Source organism: Etheostoma spectabile, chromosome 12 (assembly GCF_008692095.1).
Source record: "Etheostoma spectabile isolate EspeVRDwgs_2016 chromosome 12, UIUC_Espe_1.0, whole genome shotgun sequence".
NCBI classification, from domain to species: Eukaryota; Metazoa; Chordata; class Actinopteri; order Perciformes; family Percidae; genus Etheostoma; species Etheostoma spectabile.
Window position 1 is genome coordinate 26,219,999 of NC_045744.1, and position 17,885 is coordinate 26,237,883.

Here is a 17,885-nt window from a genome sequence, read left to right on the forward strand (position 1 = left end):
AAAGTGCATTACAAATAAAATGGATTATTATTGTTGTTATTATGGCACAGATGCCTAAACAACCGCTAGCTCTCATTTCGGTGTCACTTTACTGCCTGCGCTGCCCTCTGATACTCATTAGACATTAGAGACAACAGAAGCATCGCTGCACATGGCGGTAGTTAACATGCTTACTGTAGCAGCGGGTAACATTAGCCTGCCGTTAGCTAGTAGCTGGGTTCAACACAGTTAAAACGGTGTAACATGTGTCTGTGTTTCACTGTAGAGGATTCCAACAGCGGGACGTACAACAGTCTGCAGCTGCCGTTGTCGGAAAAACACACGTTACGTTTACTTGAAACTGGTAAGCCTCGTGGTGCATTCAAAGTTATTGTAAAATATCCTTTTCCCATCTAGTGGTTGGTTTTATTGTTCAACAGGAATTTACTGGTGATGCAAGTTATTGTTAGTACATTTTGAATAAGTCATTAAAAGCAATAAACAAGCCGTTCCTTTATGTCACAGACTGTTTTGTACTCTTCCTTTTTTCTATTTCTAATTTTTGGTACCGCTTTAAAAGTATTGTCTGAGCACTGGTATTGGAAAAAAACTAAAAATAAACAATACCCAACCCATATACACATATATATATATATATATATATACACATATATATATTCTATATATACATATTATATATCTATACATATATATTAATATTATATATATACATAATATAATATACATATATTAATATATATATACATATATATATAATATATATAATATATATTACATATATATATATATAATAACATATATATATATACATAATATATACATATATATATATATATAATATATATATACATATATAATATATACACATATATATTATATATATATATACATATTATATATATAATACATATATATACATATATATAATAACATATTATAATACATATATATACATATATAATATATACACTTATATATATACAATCTTATATATATATAATACATACATATATATACATATATACATATATATACATTCATATATACATACTTATAATACTATTACATATATATACAATATATATTACATATAATATAAACATATATATACATATATATACAATAATATAAATATATTATATATTATATACATTAAAAAAAATATATATATATATATATATATATATATTTTTTTTATGTTATATGCGGCTTGTTTAAAGGCACCGTTTCTGAATACGGACTGTGTGCATTGAGCGCTTTGATGCTTTCACAGTGTTGAAATACTGTTTCATAATCAAAAAAGACATGACATGGCACTTTTTAGAATATGGGACCTTTAAATAAATCAGCAGTTAAGACACCTCAGTTTTTGGCATATGAATTCACTTTGATTAATACACTTATACATTTATGGTACATGTTGCAGTGTTTATTTGGCATTCTTCAAACAGATGTAATCACAACACTTTTTCAAGTAGATTGAAAAAACACAAAACATAAAAGACATATTGTCAACTTTTGATTCTTTTAATAATGTTGCCGTACACGTGACATTTAAAAAAACCTAAGAACTCAGTAACACAAAGATAAGAAAACATTAATATCATATTTATGTTTTTTTTTTTGATAATGTGGTCGTGTGAGCTGTTGCCTAAAAGAAGAATATCCAAACAACTTCCAAAAAGGCCCTGCGGTAGATCAAGAAGCAGTTACATCCTTCTACTTTGTGTCTAAAAACTGATTTCAGCATTAGGGTTGACCTTGTTCTTTTGTTTCCGATTTTAAACTCGCCCTTTTGAAATCCCAGTGTGAGGTAAATCCCGGTGGACCAGCGAATCGGGGCCCGTATTCTTTTAACTTGTTACAGATAGCGAGATGTTTTGGCATTGAATATCCTCCAAGTGCAGTTTTTCTTCCCCCACCAGATTTCCATCCTTTACAGTCTCGTCTCACATCATTCACAACAGTAGAGACCGACTCAGAGCATCTCTGTGTCCGATCAGCTGTAATGGCATGAAGATAAGCTTCTGTTTTGACATCTAAACAGATGACAAGAGGTATTTTCATGTAAATACATATAGAAAAAAAACATCTAGGAGCTAACAGTGAAAGCAATACTTTAATGTTTAAATGAACCTTGAATTACATAACGTAAAATAATTAAACATTCTCCACTTAGAGATCCAAAACAACGTGTGAACATGCAAAAAGACAAAGTTGGCCTCAATATATACATTTCAATACGTAGTTTTTGAAGGGATCATTAACCCCAGAAACAGCATTGATCGACGTAAACCGGTATTCAATTAGTAGTGTTGGTTATCAACTCTCACCAACAATAACTAATTCTTGAATCTGGATTGGTTTCTTTTACGAGAACCCGAGTTAATGTCAGCCTCCCATTTCTTAATAATAATAATAATAAAAAGCTCGACCCAAAAAAAGGTTAGCTGAATTCACCTTATTCAGTCAGTCAAAACTCATATCCGAAACAAGTGAAAATCACTTGGGGGATCCTTTTTAAAAAGATACAAGACGAAAGTTTGCGATGCCCATTTCATATTTCATATGTGTCCATAATGTATAATGAATAACAAGGCAGTTGTCAAAAAGAAGGCGGTTTCTGGTGAACAACATTTACAGAGGTTTGCGTTTTGGAAATATCAGACTGCAGCATTCTGATGTCTCGCGAGGTATTAGTCCACTCTCATGTAACTGTGGCTTTTTAATTTTTTTCTTTCTGTGAAAAATCTTCAACTACAGCAACAGTGTAGTGAATAAATGTAAATGCATTGTTCACTTGATAGTCAGGCAGTCCCAAGAGTCCGTTCATCTCTTGGTCTCTGCTTTGGGTGCTATTTATTGTACTTAGAAACCATCTCTGAGGATGATCGGTTAGCCTTTGGTGATTTTCCCATTGGTTTTGTTTTCTCTCTGTTCCATTTGATCAGCTCATTGGCTTCCTCCTCCGCATCGAGCTGAGAGAGCGGTGAATTCAAAAGTTTCTCACAACGAAGGAAGCCTTTAGTTTCTCTTACACTGAGTTCACCGCTGTTCCATTCGGTCCTTTCACATCATGATCCCATATTGTACTGTTATCAGTTAATTGGTGTGGATAAAAAGGTCACTGTATCACAAATGGTGAGCCATGGAAAATGAGCCCAGTGTGGGGGAAAATTGTTCTGCCGACTTTCAGCCGTGGGACAGTTTTGTCCTCGGGATGCATTTGTAGCAGGGTGCTGCTGCCCTCTACATGAAACTGCAGCGTCTTAAGTCACTATGGCATGTGGGTGGTGACATGACTGGCTGTGGTGGCCATATTGGAGCCCAGCACGAAAAGCTGGTCAGTGGCCTGAGACCTGGCACCAGAACGACTGGGTTGGCAACAAGACAGATCCAGCCCGGAGCTGGCTCGTCTCTCCACTGGAGGCCCGTGTGAGGACAGAGAGCTCGTTTCATGAGGGGAAATAGAGCGCTTACAGTACAGTACATATGACGGCCAGCTGGCACTGCAGTTTGACAACCACACAGATGGATAGTGATGAGTCAGGAGGTTTCCTGTGGGTCCTTGTCGTCACAAATCCCAGACGGAGACCTCGTCCCTAAAGGGGCTACTGTCCCGGGACATACGGCCAGCTGATGGAGCTTCCGGAGAGCTGCATGTCACGGATCAGCGTCTCGATGGGTGTCTTTCCTACCAGGCGCATGAAAAAGAGCTGCGAGATGAGGCTGGCGGGAACGGCGCGCAGGGCGGGGAGGCGCAGGAGCAGGCGCCCGAAGCGTTGAGGCTGACTCGGGTACTGCATCCTCTCGTACTCTGTCAGAGCCACCTGAGCCTTCTCCTGCAGAGACTCCACGTGGACTGGGTCTGTTAGACCACAGGCATCTGAGAGGGAGGGAGGGAGGGAGAGGTAGTTATTTAATAGTGTGGGCTGGTTACATAAAGAGTCGTGATGAGCCGAGAGGAAGGTGGAAATCCCAACAGATAATGTAATAAAATGCCCTTAAGGGGAACGCAAAATACATTGCCTCAGCATGTCTCCATATAAAAAGAACACATTTAAACCTATAAACGCTGATCATAGCTTTAAAGAAACAGCAGGATGGGGTCATTTAGTTTAACAAAAAAAAATGCTTTTGATTATGGCATACACAAAGCAATTTGTTTAAGGAAGGCACTTTAAAAAATGATCAGTGACAGGACTGAATTATACAGCACATAATGCATCATTGCATTTTCATGAATAAGCCAGGAGATGGTGCCATAGTCGGTGAATTCCCAGATTAGAGTTGCAAGTGTACCTGCAGTTTCAATTTTTAAGATCTACAATTTTACGTGATGTGCTTCCAGACTCTTATTTTTTGTGTGTTCAATTCTGACTCATGGTTATCAGTTAGAGGGGCACATGAAGATCTCTTTCCTAGTCGTGCCTAGTTCTCCTCAGCAAGTGGAAACAGTTTAGTGTGTCTTCCGTGGCTCTGCAGGAGCTTTGTGAAGTCTGTAAAGTAACCCTGATGTCATTATCTCAGTTTAGGCTTGGAGACTACATATTTCTAACCGAAAGCTTGTGTTTACCAGGCAGGGAGGGTCTGACGAAAGACCGTTATTAGGTTGCATTATGGGAAATGCAGGATCCAGTGTTTTGGGAGATGCTAGAGACAAAAAGTCGGAATACCTGAGCCACTGCAGCACTCATTTTGACCAGTCTCTTTTAATCTGTCTCTCTCAAGTCCAACAACTTTACAGGCTGGAGTGACAGAAGAGCACTCACCTGGTGAGAACAGCGCGATGGCCTTGAGACAGCTGTACTCAGCCGAGTCCACCTGCAGCCGGGTCAGCTTGTCCACCTGGTCCTGAAACACCCTCACCTGGTCCATGAAGGACACCACGCGCTCCGCAGACATGGGCGAGGAGTGGAAGCCGGCCGCGGCCAACAGTGGAGCCATGTGGAGCGGCAGGGCCGACTGCGCCGCATTGAGGATGAACAACTCGCTCCAGCTCAACCTCAGCAGGGCCACCTGTGGGTTTTGTTAGTGTGTTAATCAGATTGACCTACACTGTCAACATCCATTTTTAATGTTCGCTGTGTTCATTTTATATTTTTGTTTTGATGTAGGCAACCTATTCTGTTTCCAGTGGTAGAAGGAAGAAGTATTCAGATCCTTTATGTAAGTAAAAGTACTGATACCACACGGTGAAAACACACTGTGTTGGTGTTACAGGTAAAAAGTCCTGTGTTGAAAATGTTACTTAAGTAAAAGTATATAAGTATCATCTGGAAAATATTCTCAAAGCAATAAAAGTAAAAGTACTTAATGCAGAAACCGATCCAAACAGGTGTGCGTTTAATGGTCTAATCATTTTAGCACGACTTATAGGCCATTATATTGTTGGGTAGTTTAATTATAATACAACATTGTATTTTATAAACCACATGTGTTTTCTTCTCAACTTCTCAATTTGTCAAGTAACTAGTAACTAAAGCTATGAATGTAGTGGAGTAAAAAGTACAATATTTCTCTCTGAAATGTAGCAGAGTAGAAGTAGAAAGTGGCATGAAAAGATATAGACTCAAGTAAAGAACAAGTAACTGGAATTTGTACTTAGGTACAGTACTTGAGTGAATGTACTTAGTTACATTCCATCACTGCCGGTATCTTAACACGGGAATAACTGCAAATTATGCATCCAAACACATTAAATCCAACCTGCTAACCTGGTCTGACACAGGCAGCTCAGGGAAATAGGGGATGCTTCTGGCCCACTCCACGGTGCTGAAGAGTAGCCTGGCAGCCAGTTCACAGATGTTATCGATCCCCATGGCGTTATCGGGACCCGCCTGTTGGTTGTACTGGTGTCCAAACCGACTGCTGGGGTACGGTTCGGCTCGCAGCAGCTGGGAAATCAGCTCGGACACCGGCTGACCTCCGCCGCTTCCCCCGTTGTTGTTGTTGTTATAGAAGTCGCCGCCTCCGAGGCCGCTCGCGCCACCTATGGGCGTTATGGAGGGGCTGAGGCTCGGCTGAGGGGGGATACGACCGCGTTGAACTGCTGTAGTTTGGTTGGGGTACAAGGGGGGAGGAGAGGAGAGGCGAGGGGTTGAGGAGGAGACGAGAAGCAGGTTAAGGACAAGGGGAGGTTTAGGAAGGGATTTGGTGAAGAAAAGAGGGAGAAAAAAAAACAACAACTTAAAACTGAGTACAGCCAGCGTTGTATGTCAGATTATGAACAGACAGACTAGGATTAGGAAACTATTCCCCCAAGATAAAGGAGGCACAATCAAGCCCAGACTGATTCCTCAAGAACAGCATGTAAGTGAGGAGAAAATATTCAGTCAGACTAGATGAAGGTTATCTATGGAATTCAAACAAAGACTCTGAGAAAAGAGTTTACTCTCTATTCAAATTTTTAAGTATTCATTCTGGAAGGGAATTGCAACATTCTGTTGCCGTGACCTTACTGTACCCCAATCTTCATACACACAGATTTATTCTACACTCCAAATCACCCTTTTAGAAAAGAACATCACTTGGTGTAGAGAAAGCGATCGTAGCCGTGACAGAGAGTATTACTGCCAAAACCGAGACAGCAGGGCAGACTACTGAACGGAGATATGCGTTCATTTGGGGATATGAATTCATGTGGTTAGCATCTGCTCTAAAGACGTGTCCTTGAGCGAGACACTGAGTCCACTGCCGACTCTGACCTTTGACCTTTCTGCGGAGGTGGTCAAGCAGAGGCCGTGTCCCTGCAGGGACCCATAATGTGTCTCATTAGCATGTTTTACCATCTGTGATTACGAGGGGAACAACAACTCAGAGTAGGGCTGCACAATATGAGAAACATGTGCAACAACGTTAACGGATAAAAATAAAAAAAAGATATTAAAGTGTACTCAGTTCTGCTGCTCTCAGTATTCTGTTTAAATACAACAATTTGCTTGTTGAATTTAAAACAAATGGAAGTAAATCATTCCCAACATGCTTTTATTGAACAAATTGAACACTGAGGTGAATATAAAAAGGGACCATAATAACACAAAAGGGACAGTTACATTTTAAAGTGCAGTTTTTCTACTGATAATTTCTTTCAACTAACACATAGAATCTCCGAGTGTCTTTTGCGATACTATAGGCCCCGACACTTAAGGTGAAATCCCCATATTGGTTTCTGCCAGATCGAGCCACCATGCCGAGGGTTTCTGCTGGGACGCGGGTGTCTTAGCAGTGTATCCCTCTCAGTCACTCTTACACAAGCACTAGATTAAGCCACTTAATACAGGGTATTGAGCTGACACGCATGGCTTGCCTAGCCAAGATAGCGCCGAGACAGCCATGTGTGGCATTTTCTCTGCACTATGGAGCAGAAGAGGCGAGATAATGACAAAGACTAATTTAACTAGGATTGATTTTGTGATTTTATGAGAGCAGCTGATTTAAGTAATGGGACAACTCTCTGAGGCTCTTCACCAAAGGAAATATCAATTATTTTCATATTATATACCAATCCAGTTGCAGTATTTGCAATATTGCACATGTACAATGACAGTGTGTACCACAGTGTCTCCAAACCTTTCCAAGGGATCAAAACGGATAACACATTTCTGGATCGGGGGGGACAGATACCTTCTTTGCGCATGCCAACACGGAAACACTTCTTCAGTCGACAGTACTGGCACTGGTTCCTGTGGTGCTGGTCAATCTGGCACTCTCTGTTTGACCTGAGAACATAAACACATGATGAGGGGATTATAGGTGATTGATTATTACCAACCTTCTTTTGAAGGAATCATTTTGCACCAATGCAGTAGCTGAGTCTGATTTGGTGCAGGCGGCGGACTGTGTGATGTGCTTTCACCTCAACAAGTGGGTTTCTGATTTTACTTTGGCTTTCACTAGGGCTGCACAATATGTGCAATTATGCGATAACGTTGTTGAATATCCCGATAATATTACTTGCGATAAATAAATTGAGATTGAAGTGTACTTAGCTCTGCATTTCTGCTGATTTCGGTATTCTGCACAAATTGAATATAAAAGGGAAAACTAAAAAAAGAATGACAGTTACATTTTAAAGTCCAGTTTTCTACTGATAAAAAAAAAATTGAGTGTCTTTTGCAATGTGTATTGCTCCAGTTAATATTGAAACACAATATAAAAAAAAAAGACAAATGATACAGCCCTAGTTTCACGCAAAAAAATCTAAACCTAATGACAGATGTGTAGCCAGTTCTACTTTAGTGCTCAGTGATGCAAAGTCTATGCAAACCATTTGAAAGTATGTAAAAAGCTGTTATTGTTATATAAGTATCTACGGCATGATTTAAAGTGCTCCTGAACATTAATATTGCATCAGATTTACCATAAGGCTACAGGCAACGTTTGCATGCTTGGGAAGCAGATGACTGCATCATTCATTGTTACTTCATCACATCTCTCCACTGTTCTCACGTGTACTGTACAACATACTCTCACAGAACTGAAACATTTAGTCTTTCCTAACATTCTCTGCTTTGCATTGTCCCAAATGTGATGCCTTGCTGCTTTTCTTTTAATTTATAATTTTAAATTGAACATGATTACATTTTGGACTTTGGTCAGACCCAACAAGCCATGCGAAGACATCACCTTGGGCTCTGAGAAATTGGGAAGGCTTAAAAAATGAATCCATTCACTGTGGAAATAATAAGAAAATGAATAATGAAAACCGTTGTTAGCTGCCGTTCTAAACTCAACATCATAGTTACGGAACTTCACCTGCATGTGGTGAATCATTAACAGTAAATAGCCCACAGTCATACAACAGTCGTTTACCTTTTTGGATGTGGATATAGCCTATTATAAACACCTTTATGCATACTTCATTTCACCTTGAAAGAAATACTCAAAATCAAAATATTTGCCTATGAATTGTTTTTTTTAAACAACTAATCAGTTCGTTTTTTCAGCACTATAATTGGGGTGCCTCTATGGTAGGCTAAATGTCATCTGTGTGGTTCCCCCACACAAAGACACGTACTGTGAAACAGTAGAAAATTTAAAGTCAAGAATATTTTGTTGAATTGAAACAAAGATGAAAAAATGGCAGAAATACATATTGTAGAAAGAGTGCATTACACTGACACACAACTACATTAAAAATACAGCAGCCATTTGTCTTATGGAAACACAGCAATGCATTTTACGCATATAACATCATACACACGTGTACATATATGTGTGTTTATTTATTTATATATATATATATATATATATATATATAAATAAAGAGAGAGAGAATACAGGCCAAAAGTTTTGACACACCTTATTCAATGCGTTTCCTTTATTTTCATGACTATATACATTGAAGGCATCAAAACTATAAATGGACACATGTGGAATTATGTACTTAACAAAAAAGTGTGAAATAACTGAAAACATGTCTTATATTCTAGTTTCTTCAAAGTAGCCACCCTTTGCTTTTTTGATAGAGCTGCAAACCCTTGGTGTTCTCTCAATGAGCTTCATGATGTAATCACCTGACATGGTTTTCAACTTCAAGGTGGCCTTGTCATGGTTAATTGGTGAATTTCTTGCCTTATTAATGGGGTTGGGACCATCAGTTTTGTTGTGCAGGTCAGGTTGATGCACAGCCGACAGCCCTATTGGACAACTGTTAAACTGTTATTATGCAGGAACCAATCAGCTAAGTAAGAGAAACGATGTGGCCAATCATTACTTTAAGAAATCAGTCAGTCAGGAAAATTGCGAAAACTTTGAATGTGTCGCAAAAACCATCAAACGCTACAACGAAACTGGCTCACATGAGGACCCCCCAGGAAAGGAAGACCCAGAGTCACCTCTGCTGTTGAGGATAAGTTCATCCGAGTCACCAGCCTCAGAAATTGCAAGTTAACAGCAGCTCAGATTAGAGACCTGGGGGCCTCGGATGTGTCCCCGGGTCGGGCTGTAATTAGGGATGTTGTGCCGCCTGCTGGGGGCTGATGTGGATGTGTCCCCCGGCGGAGTGAATGCAAGTGGATGGTTGCTAGCTGGTTGGGGGTGAGTGTGAATGTGTCCCCCGGCCGGAGTTGTAATGATAGTGGATGGTTTTCTAGCTGCTGGGGGCTGATCGTGATTTCCCCGGGTCAGGCTGTAAATGATAGGGGATGGACTAGTGTGGCTGGGGCTGACTGTGGATGTGTCCCTGGACTGTAATGATAGTGGATGGTTGTAGCTGGTTGGGGCTGGATGTGGATGTGTCACCCGGCGGATTGTCTGGCTGAATGATAGGGATGGTTCTAGCTGGCTGGGGCTGACTGTGGAAGTGTCCCCGGTCGGGAGTGTAATGATAGTGGATGGTTGTCTGGGCTGGGGCTGACGGGTGAATGTGTCCCGGCCGAGTTGTAATGTAGTGGATGGTTTCTAGCTGGCTGGGGGCGACTGTGGATGTGTCCCACGGGGGGGTAATGATAGTGGATGGTTGCTAGCTGGCTGGGGCTAATGTGGTGTTCCCAGGAGTGTAATGATAGTGGATTGTTTCTAGCGGATGGGGGCTGACTGTGGATGTGTCCCCGGGCGGGGCTGTAATGATAGTGGATGGTTCTAGTGGCTGGGGGCGACTGGGATGTGTCCGGGTCGGGGCTGTAATGATAGTGGTGTTGCTAGCTGGCTGGGGGGTGACTGTAGATGTGTCCGGGTCGGGGCTGTAATGATAGGGGTGTTGCTAGCTGGCTGGGGGTGACTGTAGAGTGTCCCCGGGTCGGGGGCGTAATGATAGTGGATGGTTGCTAGCTGTGGGGCTGCTGTGGATGTGTCCTCGGGGCTGTTGTCAGTCTCATCCCGACTGAAGCCTTGCAGCACCGGGAGACTGAGGCAGAACAGGGTATGCTAGCTAGCTAAATTACCATTAAATTAGTTGTCTATCTGTACAGTTAAAGTTACCGATGAATTGCGCGGGTTAGCCCAGAGTGGTTAACTGTGGTTCAAAATAATCATACTAAAAATAAAGGAGCGTGTTAAGCAGTGTCAAAATCTTATGTGACCCACCAAGAGTTACATTACATTAACAACTTGTCAACCAGACCTTTCAAGCACTTGTCCTCGTTCCCCTACACGTTGGGGGAATTGTCCATTATCGTTACCATATCATTATCTACGTTCATTCCACCAAGTCAATGAACCAACTCACAACGATATTGAAATCAATCATTATTCACATAAATAAAGTATCTGTTGTATAACTGTGGTTGCAAAGTGGATGTAATCCATGATAAAGCAATGCCATGTGGCAGGAAAAAAAAGTTGTATTCGTTCACCAAGAAACCCTAAAAAAAAAAAAAAATTGTTATTATAAAATGGATTTATTTAACATGAAACATACTCATACATGTGCCATTTGAGAATTTTTATGGTAGTAAAATTATAAGTGGCAGAGTCAGCCACCATGAAAATCATCACTAGTGGCCTAGTGTGGTACTACAGTACACAATACAACAGCACGCAATGTAAAATTTTACTTTAAGTGCAGTGTGATTGGGAAACCTGACCCTTATTATTAATCTAAATACAGCTTGGGAACTCAACGTTGCTATTAAAATCTGTTGGACTGCTTTACTGTCAAATGTTGGTGGTTTAACTGTATATCTGTGGAGTGGCAGTGGGAGACAGGTTTTTTTTGCAGTCTTGCACTCTTCTGAATTCCTCGTTGGGTGGTGCAAACACATTCCTGACAGTCGGTTTCAAGGTCACGTCATCCTGCCCCCCCCCCGTGTTATCTCTCAAACGAACACATACTGAAGTGGAAAAACAATAGGCATGTACAGTATCTGTTATCTTAAATCTGTCATTATTATTTGATATTTTCTTTAGAATGTTTGTACATCTGTCTGTTTGAATGCATATTTTGTCGATTACTAATTGTTTTATTCTGCTGCAGTTTGGTGTGGCTAAATCACATGTATGACGACATAGAAGAAGTCCAGTATCCAGGGGTTGAAATCCACAGGAGCAATGGGCCCGGAGCGAGAGGGATAAGATTGGGCCAGCCTGTGTTGCTGGGTAGCAAAAAAAAAAAAACACTAAAAGTCTAAAAAAAGGTCAATGTGGATGTTACCACTTGTCTGATAGGGTTGCTTTGGCACAGCCATCAGTGACCAGTAAAACTAGGTGATGTGATAAAATATTCATTAACACAGAAAAGTGACTCAAGAAGTAAGAGTGGAATTAACACGGAGAGGACATCTACTAATTGACGCAAAATATATATATATATTTTTTTTTTTAAGTTACTCAAATTGCTGTTTAATGTACAAAACTACTGATTAACAGCTCTGTGGATACTCATCCAAACACACACAAACCTTTACAAGCCCCTTTTTTGACAAGCCTACTAATCTCCCCCAACACAAGAAGTGACAATAAGCAGTCACAGTGGTCTAATTAAGGGAACTTTCATTCAAATAACACACACACACACACACACTCTCTCTCTCTCCTCTCACCACACACAAAACCCATGGTGACCTATAGCCACAAAGACTGACCCCACACAAACACACACAAACACACACAAACACCTTCAGGGGGTAAAGCTGGGTTTAGATCTAGGGATGCCATAAAAGTGTGTGTTGTGTGCAAGGCGGGGACAAAGAATGCCTGTAAACGCTCTCTAGATAAGAAACAAGTTGCATATAGTGAACCTCGGGAGACTGGCACTCTCATCTTGTATATCTCCAACTGCAACCCCCACTTTAACCCCAAGGAGCTGCACATTTACAAGCAGATTGTCACTCGTCTCTTCCGTCTTATCCGCGGCTGCTGGCATCCTCTTCTCTTTATCTGCATTTGACCGGGGCTTTTTAGCGTGCCAGGGGTGTGAAAGTCGGTTTGACCTCTCTGGGTAACACAAATCACTGTGTGCTCACACAAAGCGCTGGGAGACAGAGGGCCTTGAGCAAATGAGCAACAAAAAAAAAAACAGTAACCTTTATTTCCCAACAATAAGCTGTTCTTAGGGGCTGCTCGACAGTATGCAGATCAAAGTGGTTATTTGAGTGGGAACGATATATCCTCCCTTTGAGAAATAAAGCTTAAAGCTCACCTCTCTGTGCTTTGCACAGCTTCTTTAATCGTGTACTGCAATGTTGAAAAATGTCTACGCAACATTTAATGCTTTTTAAAAGACAAAGGCCAGGCAGGGGCTTGGATTGCTTGTATTGTTGCAGGGCTTCAGGGTAATCTGGTATTGTCGGGGTGTTTTTTGAAGCCATGGGGTCATGCTCTCTGCATCTCTGAGGAGAGAGATCCTCCACATACTTGCGTGTGTGTGTGTGTGTGTGTTGTTGCCCCACACAGCCTACTCTCTTTTTTCTTTGACTCCATTGCCATATAAGGCAGCCAGCACCATGGAAACCACAGGGCTGAATAGCAGTGTCCAATCCCTGGGCACACACACACACACACACACACACACACACACACACAAGCGGCCCTCCCCCTCTGCACACACACTCCCTCCCTCCTCGCTTTGCATGATCTCTCTCTCAAACACACAATAGGTTGGATGAAAAAAGACAAGGGGAAGAGGGGCGAGGAGGGAAAAAAGAAGAAAAAAAAAAGAGCAACGCTGAGAAATCCAGCCTGTCTCCGTCTGTGGCCATTTTCTTCAATCATGATATGATTGTGGACTCTGAAGCCTGAGAGAGAAAACGAGGGGGGGGGAGCAGCACCGTCCCTTCCACCCCCACCTCCTTCGCCTGAACCATAGGAAAAGGCTTTAGACAGCACACACACACGGACGAAAAGCAGCACACAGGCTAGGCCACAAGTCATTAGTTCTTGGTGGGCAAGCACTGACAAAAGGAGGAGAGAAGACCGCATATGAGTGCCTGGAGAGCGACCACAGGAAACATGGAGGGCTGAGCACACGGACGCTCTCCTGCCTTCTTCAATTTTTTGTGTTGGTTTTGTTTTGGGAAGGAAGTGGCACGCAGGATACCGTCACAACACGAGCTCTCGTGCTCCAACAAACAGTGAAGAGCGCGAGAGAGAGAGAGGAGAGAGAGAGAGATATCACTTCCTTGTGTTGAGGCTCTATTCGTATTTGGCATTTTGGAGGTGAGCGCTGGCGGCCCGCGTACGCTCGTCTGCTGCCTCTGCAGCCGGCGGTGCCTCGAAGAAAGAAGCCCCCCCCCCCATGGCCACATAAAAGTGATGCGTTGTTGTGTGGACGTCAACTTGTTTTGGCATGTGCGGATGTTTTCATTGTGGGTCACAATGCTACAGCGCTGAGAGCATTACAGCCGAATAGGAGAGCTGTGTCTGCACTCTCAGTCTCGCTGGATGGAAGGAAGGTCTAGAGCTAGAAAAGGATTATTTTCCAGTGAGATACAGCACATTAACACCGAGGTAAGCTCGACGTCATTTCTAGAAGCATTAGAGGTATGTCTTCGGTAGACAGCTGCCTTATGAGGGAAACTAGTATCGAGCAAAGACAAATTAGCGTGAGGGGTGCTTTAAGAGGGGTGGTCACAGCCTCTCCAGGCATGTGCTAAGGCTAGCTACACACGAGGTCCTTTTCAGCCATTACTTTCTACAGAGACAGAGCTGGGGGAGTAGAGCTGTGTGCTAGCTAGCGGTTGTTGGTCCCTCATGTCATTTGCCGCTAATCTTTCTGCCATTGCTCTCTTTGGAGTGCTAATGTGCACTGTATGTTGACTCATTGACTCTTTTATCCATCTCAGGAATCGGTCCAAATAATAAAAGGACTAAAAACCCAACACAAAACACACGGGGACACAATTGGAGGAGAAGAGAAGAAAGTGGGGGGGAGGGGGGAATTGAAATCCACAGGCACGCAAAAGTAAAAGTTGCCAATTAGACTGTTCCAGGTCATAGTGGAGTGGGGAGGTGAGTTTTCTGCCAAACACCCCTCCTCCTCGACGCTTTAGCCTATTTTCTTTTCCATGACATCTGCTTGTTTAGCCTGAGGACTTTTGATTTGCTCAGTTGTGTTATATATGCCCTAAAAAAAAAATCCAAGGGTCCTATTTGACACAACGAGAGCACAGGCAAGGGAAACTACTAATTCTCTCCAGGCGAGGAGAGACAACTCTGTGGGCTTTTTATTTTTATTTACGTTACTTGACAGCAGCAACATCTCGGCTGCTCGTCCCGTTTTCTCTGCCGTGGTTCGGTAACCAAGCGAGGCCATGGTGAGTGGGGGCTGGGGAGATCCCAATGGGGGCACCAACGGCCTGGGGGACAAGAGCTACCGAGGGGGGAGGAGGAAGACGGTCTCCCAGGGGGGAGGCAGCGACATGGAGGCCGGAGACGATGACAGTGTGCGTGGTGGACTGCGTGGTGTGCGGGGACAAATCCAGCGGGAAAACAACGGCGTGTTCACGTGCGAGGGCTGCAAGAGTTCTTCAAGAGGAGCGTCAGACGCAACCTCAGCTACACTTGCAGGTGAGCGGGGGCATTGTGGGTAATATATTTTAGGTCTGAAAGTCTAAAAATCCTGCTAAAAACGGAAAATGTATAATGCTACTGCAGTTATTGCGACACGTTGTTATATATTAATATATCTATATAATATATATATATATATATGCATATTACATAATAGGTGTGTGTAATATTACAGTACAGGCCACAAGTTTGGACACACACCTCATTCGATACGTTTTAATAATACATTTTATTAACGCGCCTTTCAACACTCAAGGACGCTTTACAGAGAATAGAGACAGAACAGGGAACATAAAAGTGTAAGTAGTAATAACAAAACAAATAAAACAAAAAACAAAACAAACAAAACAAAAAACCAAAAACAGAACAAAACAGGAACAGTGTATTTACAGTAAGCGAGCTGGAACAGATGGGTTTTTAGTCTAGTTTTGAACAGAGGGAGAGAGTTGATGTGCGGAGGTCGGGTGGGGGAGTGAGTTCAGAGCTGGGGAGCAGCAGCGGCGTGAAGGCTCTGGTCCCCGGTGATGAGTAGATGGGGGACAGTGAGGTGGATAGAGGAGGAAGATCTGAGGGAGCGGGAGGGGACGGCATGTGTAGGAGTTCTGATAGATATGGAGGGGCAAGGTTATGGATGGCTTTGAAAGTATGGAGAAGGATTTTAAATGTATTCTGAATTGAACCGGGAGCCAATGGAGCTGCTGAAGAACCGGGGTTATATGATGAATGAGGGGGTTCTGGTGATGACACGAGCTGCTGGTTTGAAGAAGTTGAAGTTTATGGAGGGATTTTTGAGGAAGGAGCCAAAAGGAGAGAGTTCAGTAGTCAGGGGAGGGGACGAGGCTGTGGATAAATATGGAGGCAGTGTGAGGGGTAAGGGACGGTCGGAGGCGGTTTATGTTGCGTAGTGGAAGTATGCAGACCGGCAGATATATTTATGTGTGACTGAAAGGAGAGGAGGGAGGAATCGAGGATGACGCCCAGACTCTTGACCTGAGGGAAGGGGGAGACAAGGAGTTGTCGATTGGTAGAGAGAAACTATTGATTTTGGATAGGGGGACTTGGTGGCTACGAGGAGGAGTTCGGTTTTTACATGTTTAGTTTAAGGAGTTTGAGGTGAACCAGTTTTTATTCAAGTAAGCAGTTAGTAAGGGACAAGGGGGGGAGCGAGGAGGTGGGTTTGCTGGATAAGTAGACGGGGTGTCATCTGCGTAACAATGAAAATGAAGTGAATTGCGGAAAGTATGCCAAGGGGAAGTAGGTAGGTGATGAAAAGGAGGGGGCCAAGAACTGAACCTTGAGGGACGCCAGTAGTAACAGGGGAAGGGTGGGATGTGAAAGATTTGAGTTGATAAAACTGAGTGCGGTCGGAGAGATATGAGCGGAACCAGTCAAGAGGGGTGTGAGAGATGCCGAGGAAGAAAGTCTATTGAGGAGAATGAGGTGAGAAATGGTATCAAAGGCCGCATGAGATCGAGGAGGATGAGGATGGAGATGAGTCCGGAATCAGCAGCTGTGAGGAGTCATTGGTGATTTTATAAGGGCAGTTTGTACTTGGGAGGGGCGAAAACCAGACTGGAAAGGTTCATAAAGACAGTTAAGGGTAAGAAAAGCATGGAGTTGAACAGACACTATTTTTCAAGAATTTTAGAAATAAAGGGAGATTTGAGAGAGACAAAGATATTATAGTTGGTTGGGTCTGAGCCAGGTTTTTTCAGAATCGGTGAGACGGATACGTTTTCTTTATTTTCATGACTATTTACATTTGTAGATTATCAATGAAGGCATCAAAACTATAAATGAACACATGTGGAATTATGTACTCAACAGAGAAGTGTGAAATAACTGAAAACATGTCTTATATTCTAGTTTCTTCAAAGTAGCCACCCTTTGCTCTGATTACTGCTTTGCACACTCTTGGTATTCTCTTGATGAGCTTCAAGAGGTAGTCTCCTGAAAGGGTTTCCCAACAGTCTTGAAGGAGTTCCCAGAGATGCTCAGCACTTGTTGGCCCTTTGCCTTCACTCTGCGGTCCAGCTCCTCCAAACCATCTCGATTGGGTTCAGGTCCGGTGACTGTGGAGGCGAGCACCCATCACTCTCCTTCTGTTCAAATAGCCCTTACAAAGCCTGGAGGTGTGTTTGGGGTCATGTTGAAAAATAAATGATGGTCCAACTAAACGCAAAAAGGATGGGATGGCATGTTGGCAGGATGCTGTGGTAGCCAAGATCTCAAACTTGGACTCATCAGACCAAAGCCCAATTCTACTGGTCTAATGTCCATTCTTGTGTTTTGGCAAACAAATCTCTTCGCTGTTGCCTCTCCTTAGCAGTGGTTTCCTAGCTGCTTTTGACCATGAAGGCCTGATTCGCGCAGTCTCTCTTAACGTTGTTCTAGAGATGTGTCTGTGCTAGAACTCTGTTGGTACATTATGGTGA

At 42.5% G+C, this 17,885-nt stretch overlaps 1 protein-coding gene across 3 annotated transcripts in view; it reads right to left on the minus strand.

Annotated features, from left to right (window-relative positions):
- Positions 1-1,414: 1,414 nt before the first annotated feature.
- Positions 1,415-17,885, minus strand: part of nr2f6a (nuclear receptor subfamily 2, group F, member 6a) — a 33,992-nt gene continuing 17,521 nt past the window's right edge. For 2 of the 3 annotated variants that reach the window (XM_032531466.1, XM_032531465.1), the window contains 4 exons: positions 7,627-7,721; positions 5,718-6,052; positions 4,773-5,019; positions 1,415-3,886 (listed from right to left, as the gene is read on the minus strand). In XM_032531466.1, coding sequence (XP_032387357.1) covers positions 3,612-3,886; positions 4,773-5,019; positions 5,718-6,052; positions 7,627-7,721 — 952 coding nt within the window. In that variant the 3' untranslated portion in view covers positions 1,415-3,611. The remainder of the gene's footprint in view (positions 3,887-4,772; positions 5,020-5,717; positions 6,053-7,626; positions 7,722-17,885) is intronic. The other variant, XM_032531467.1, reaches the window with a different exon arrangement.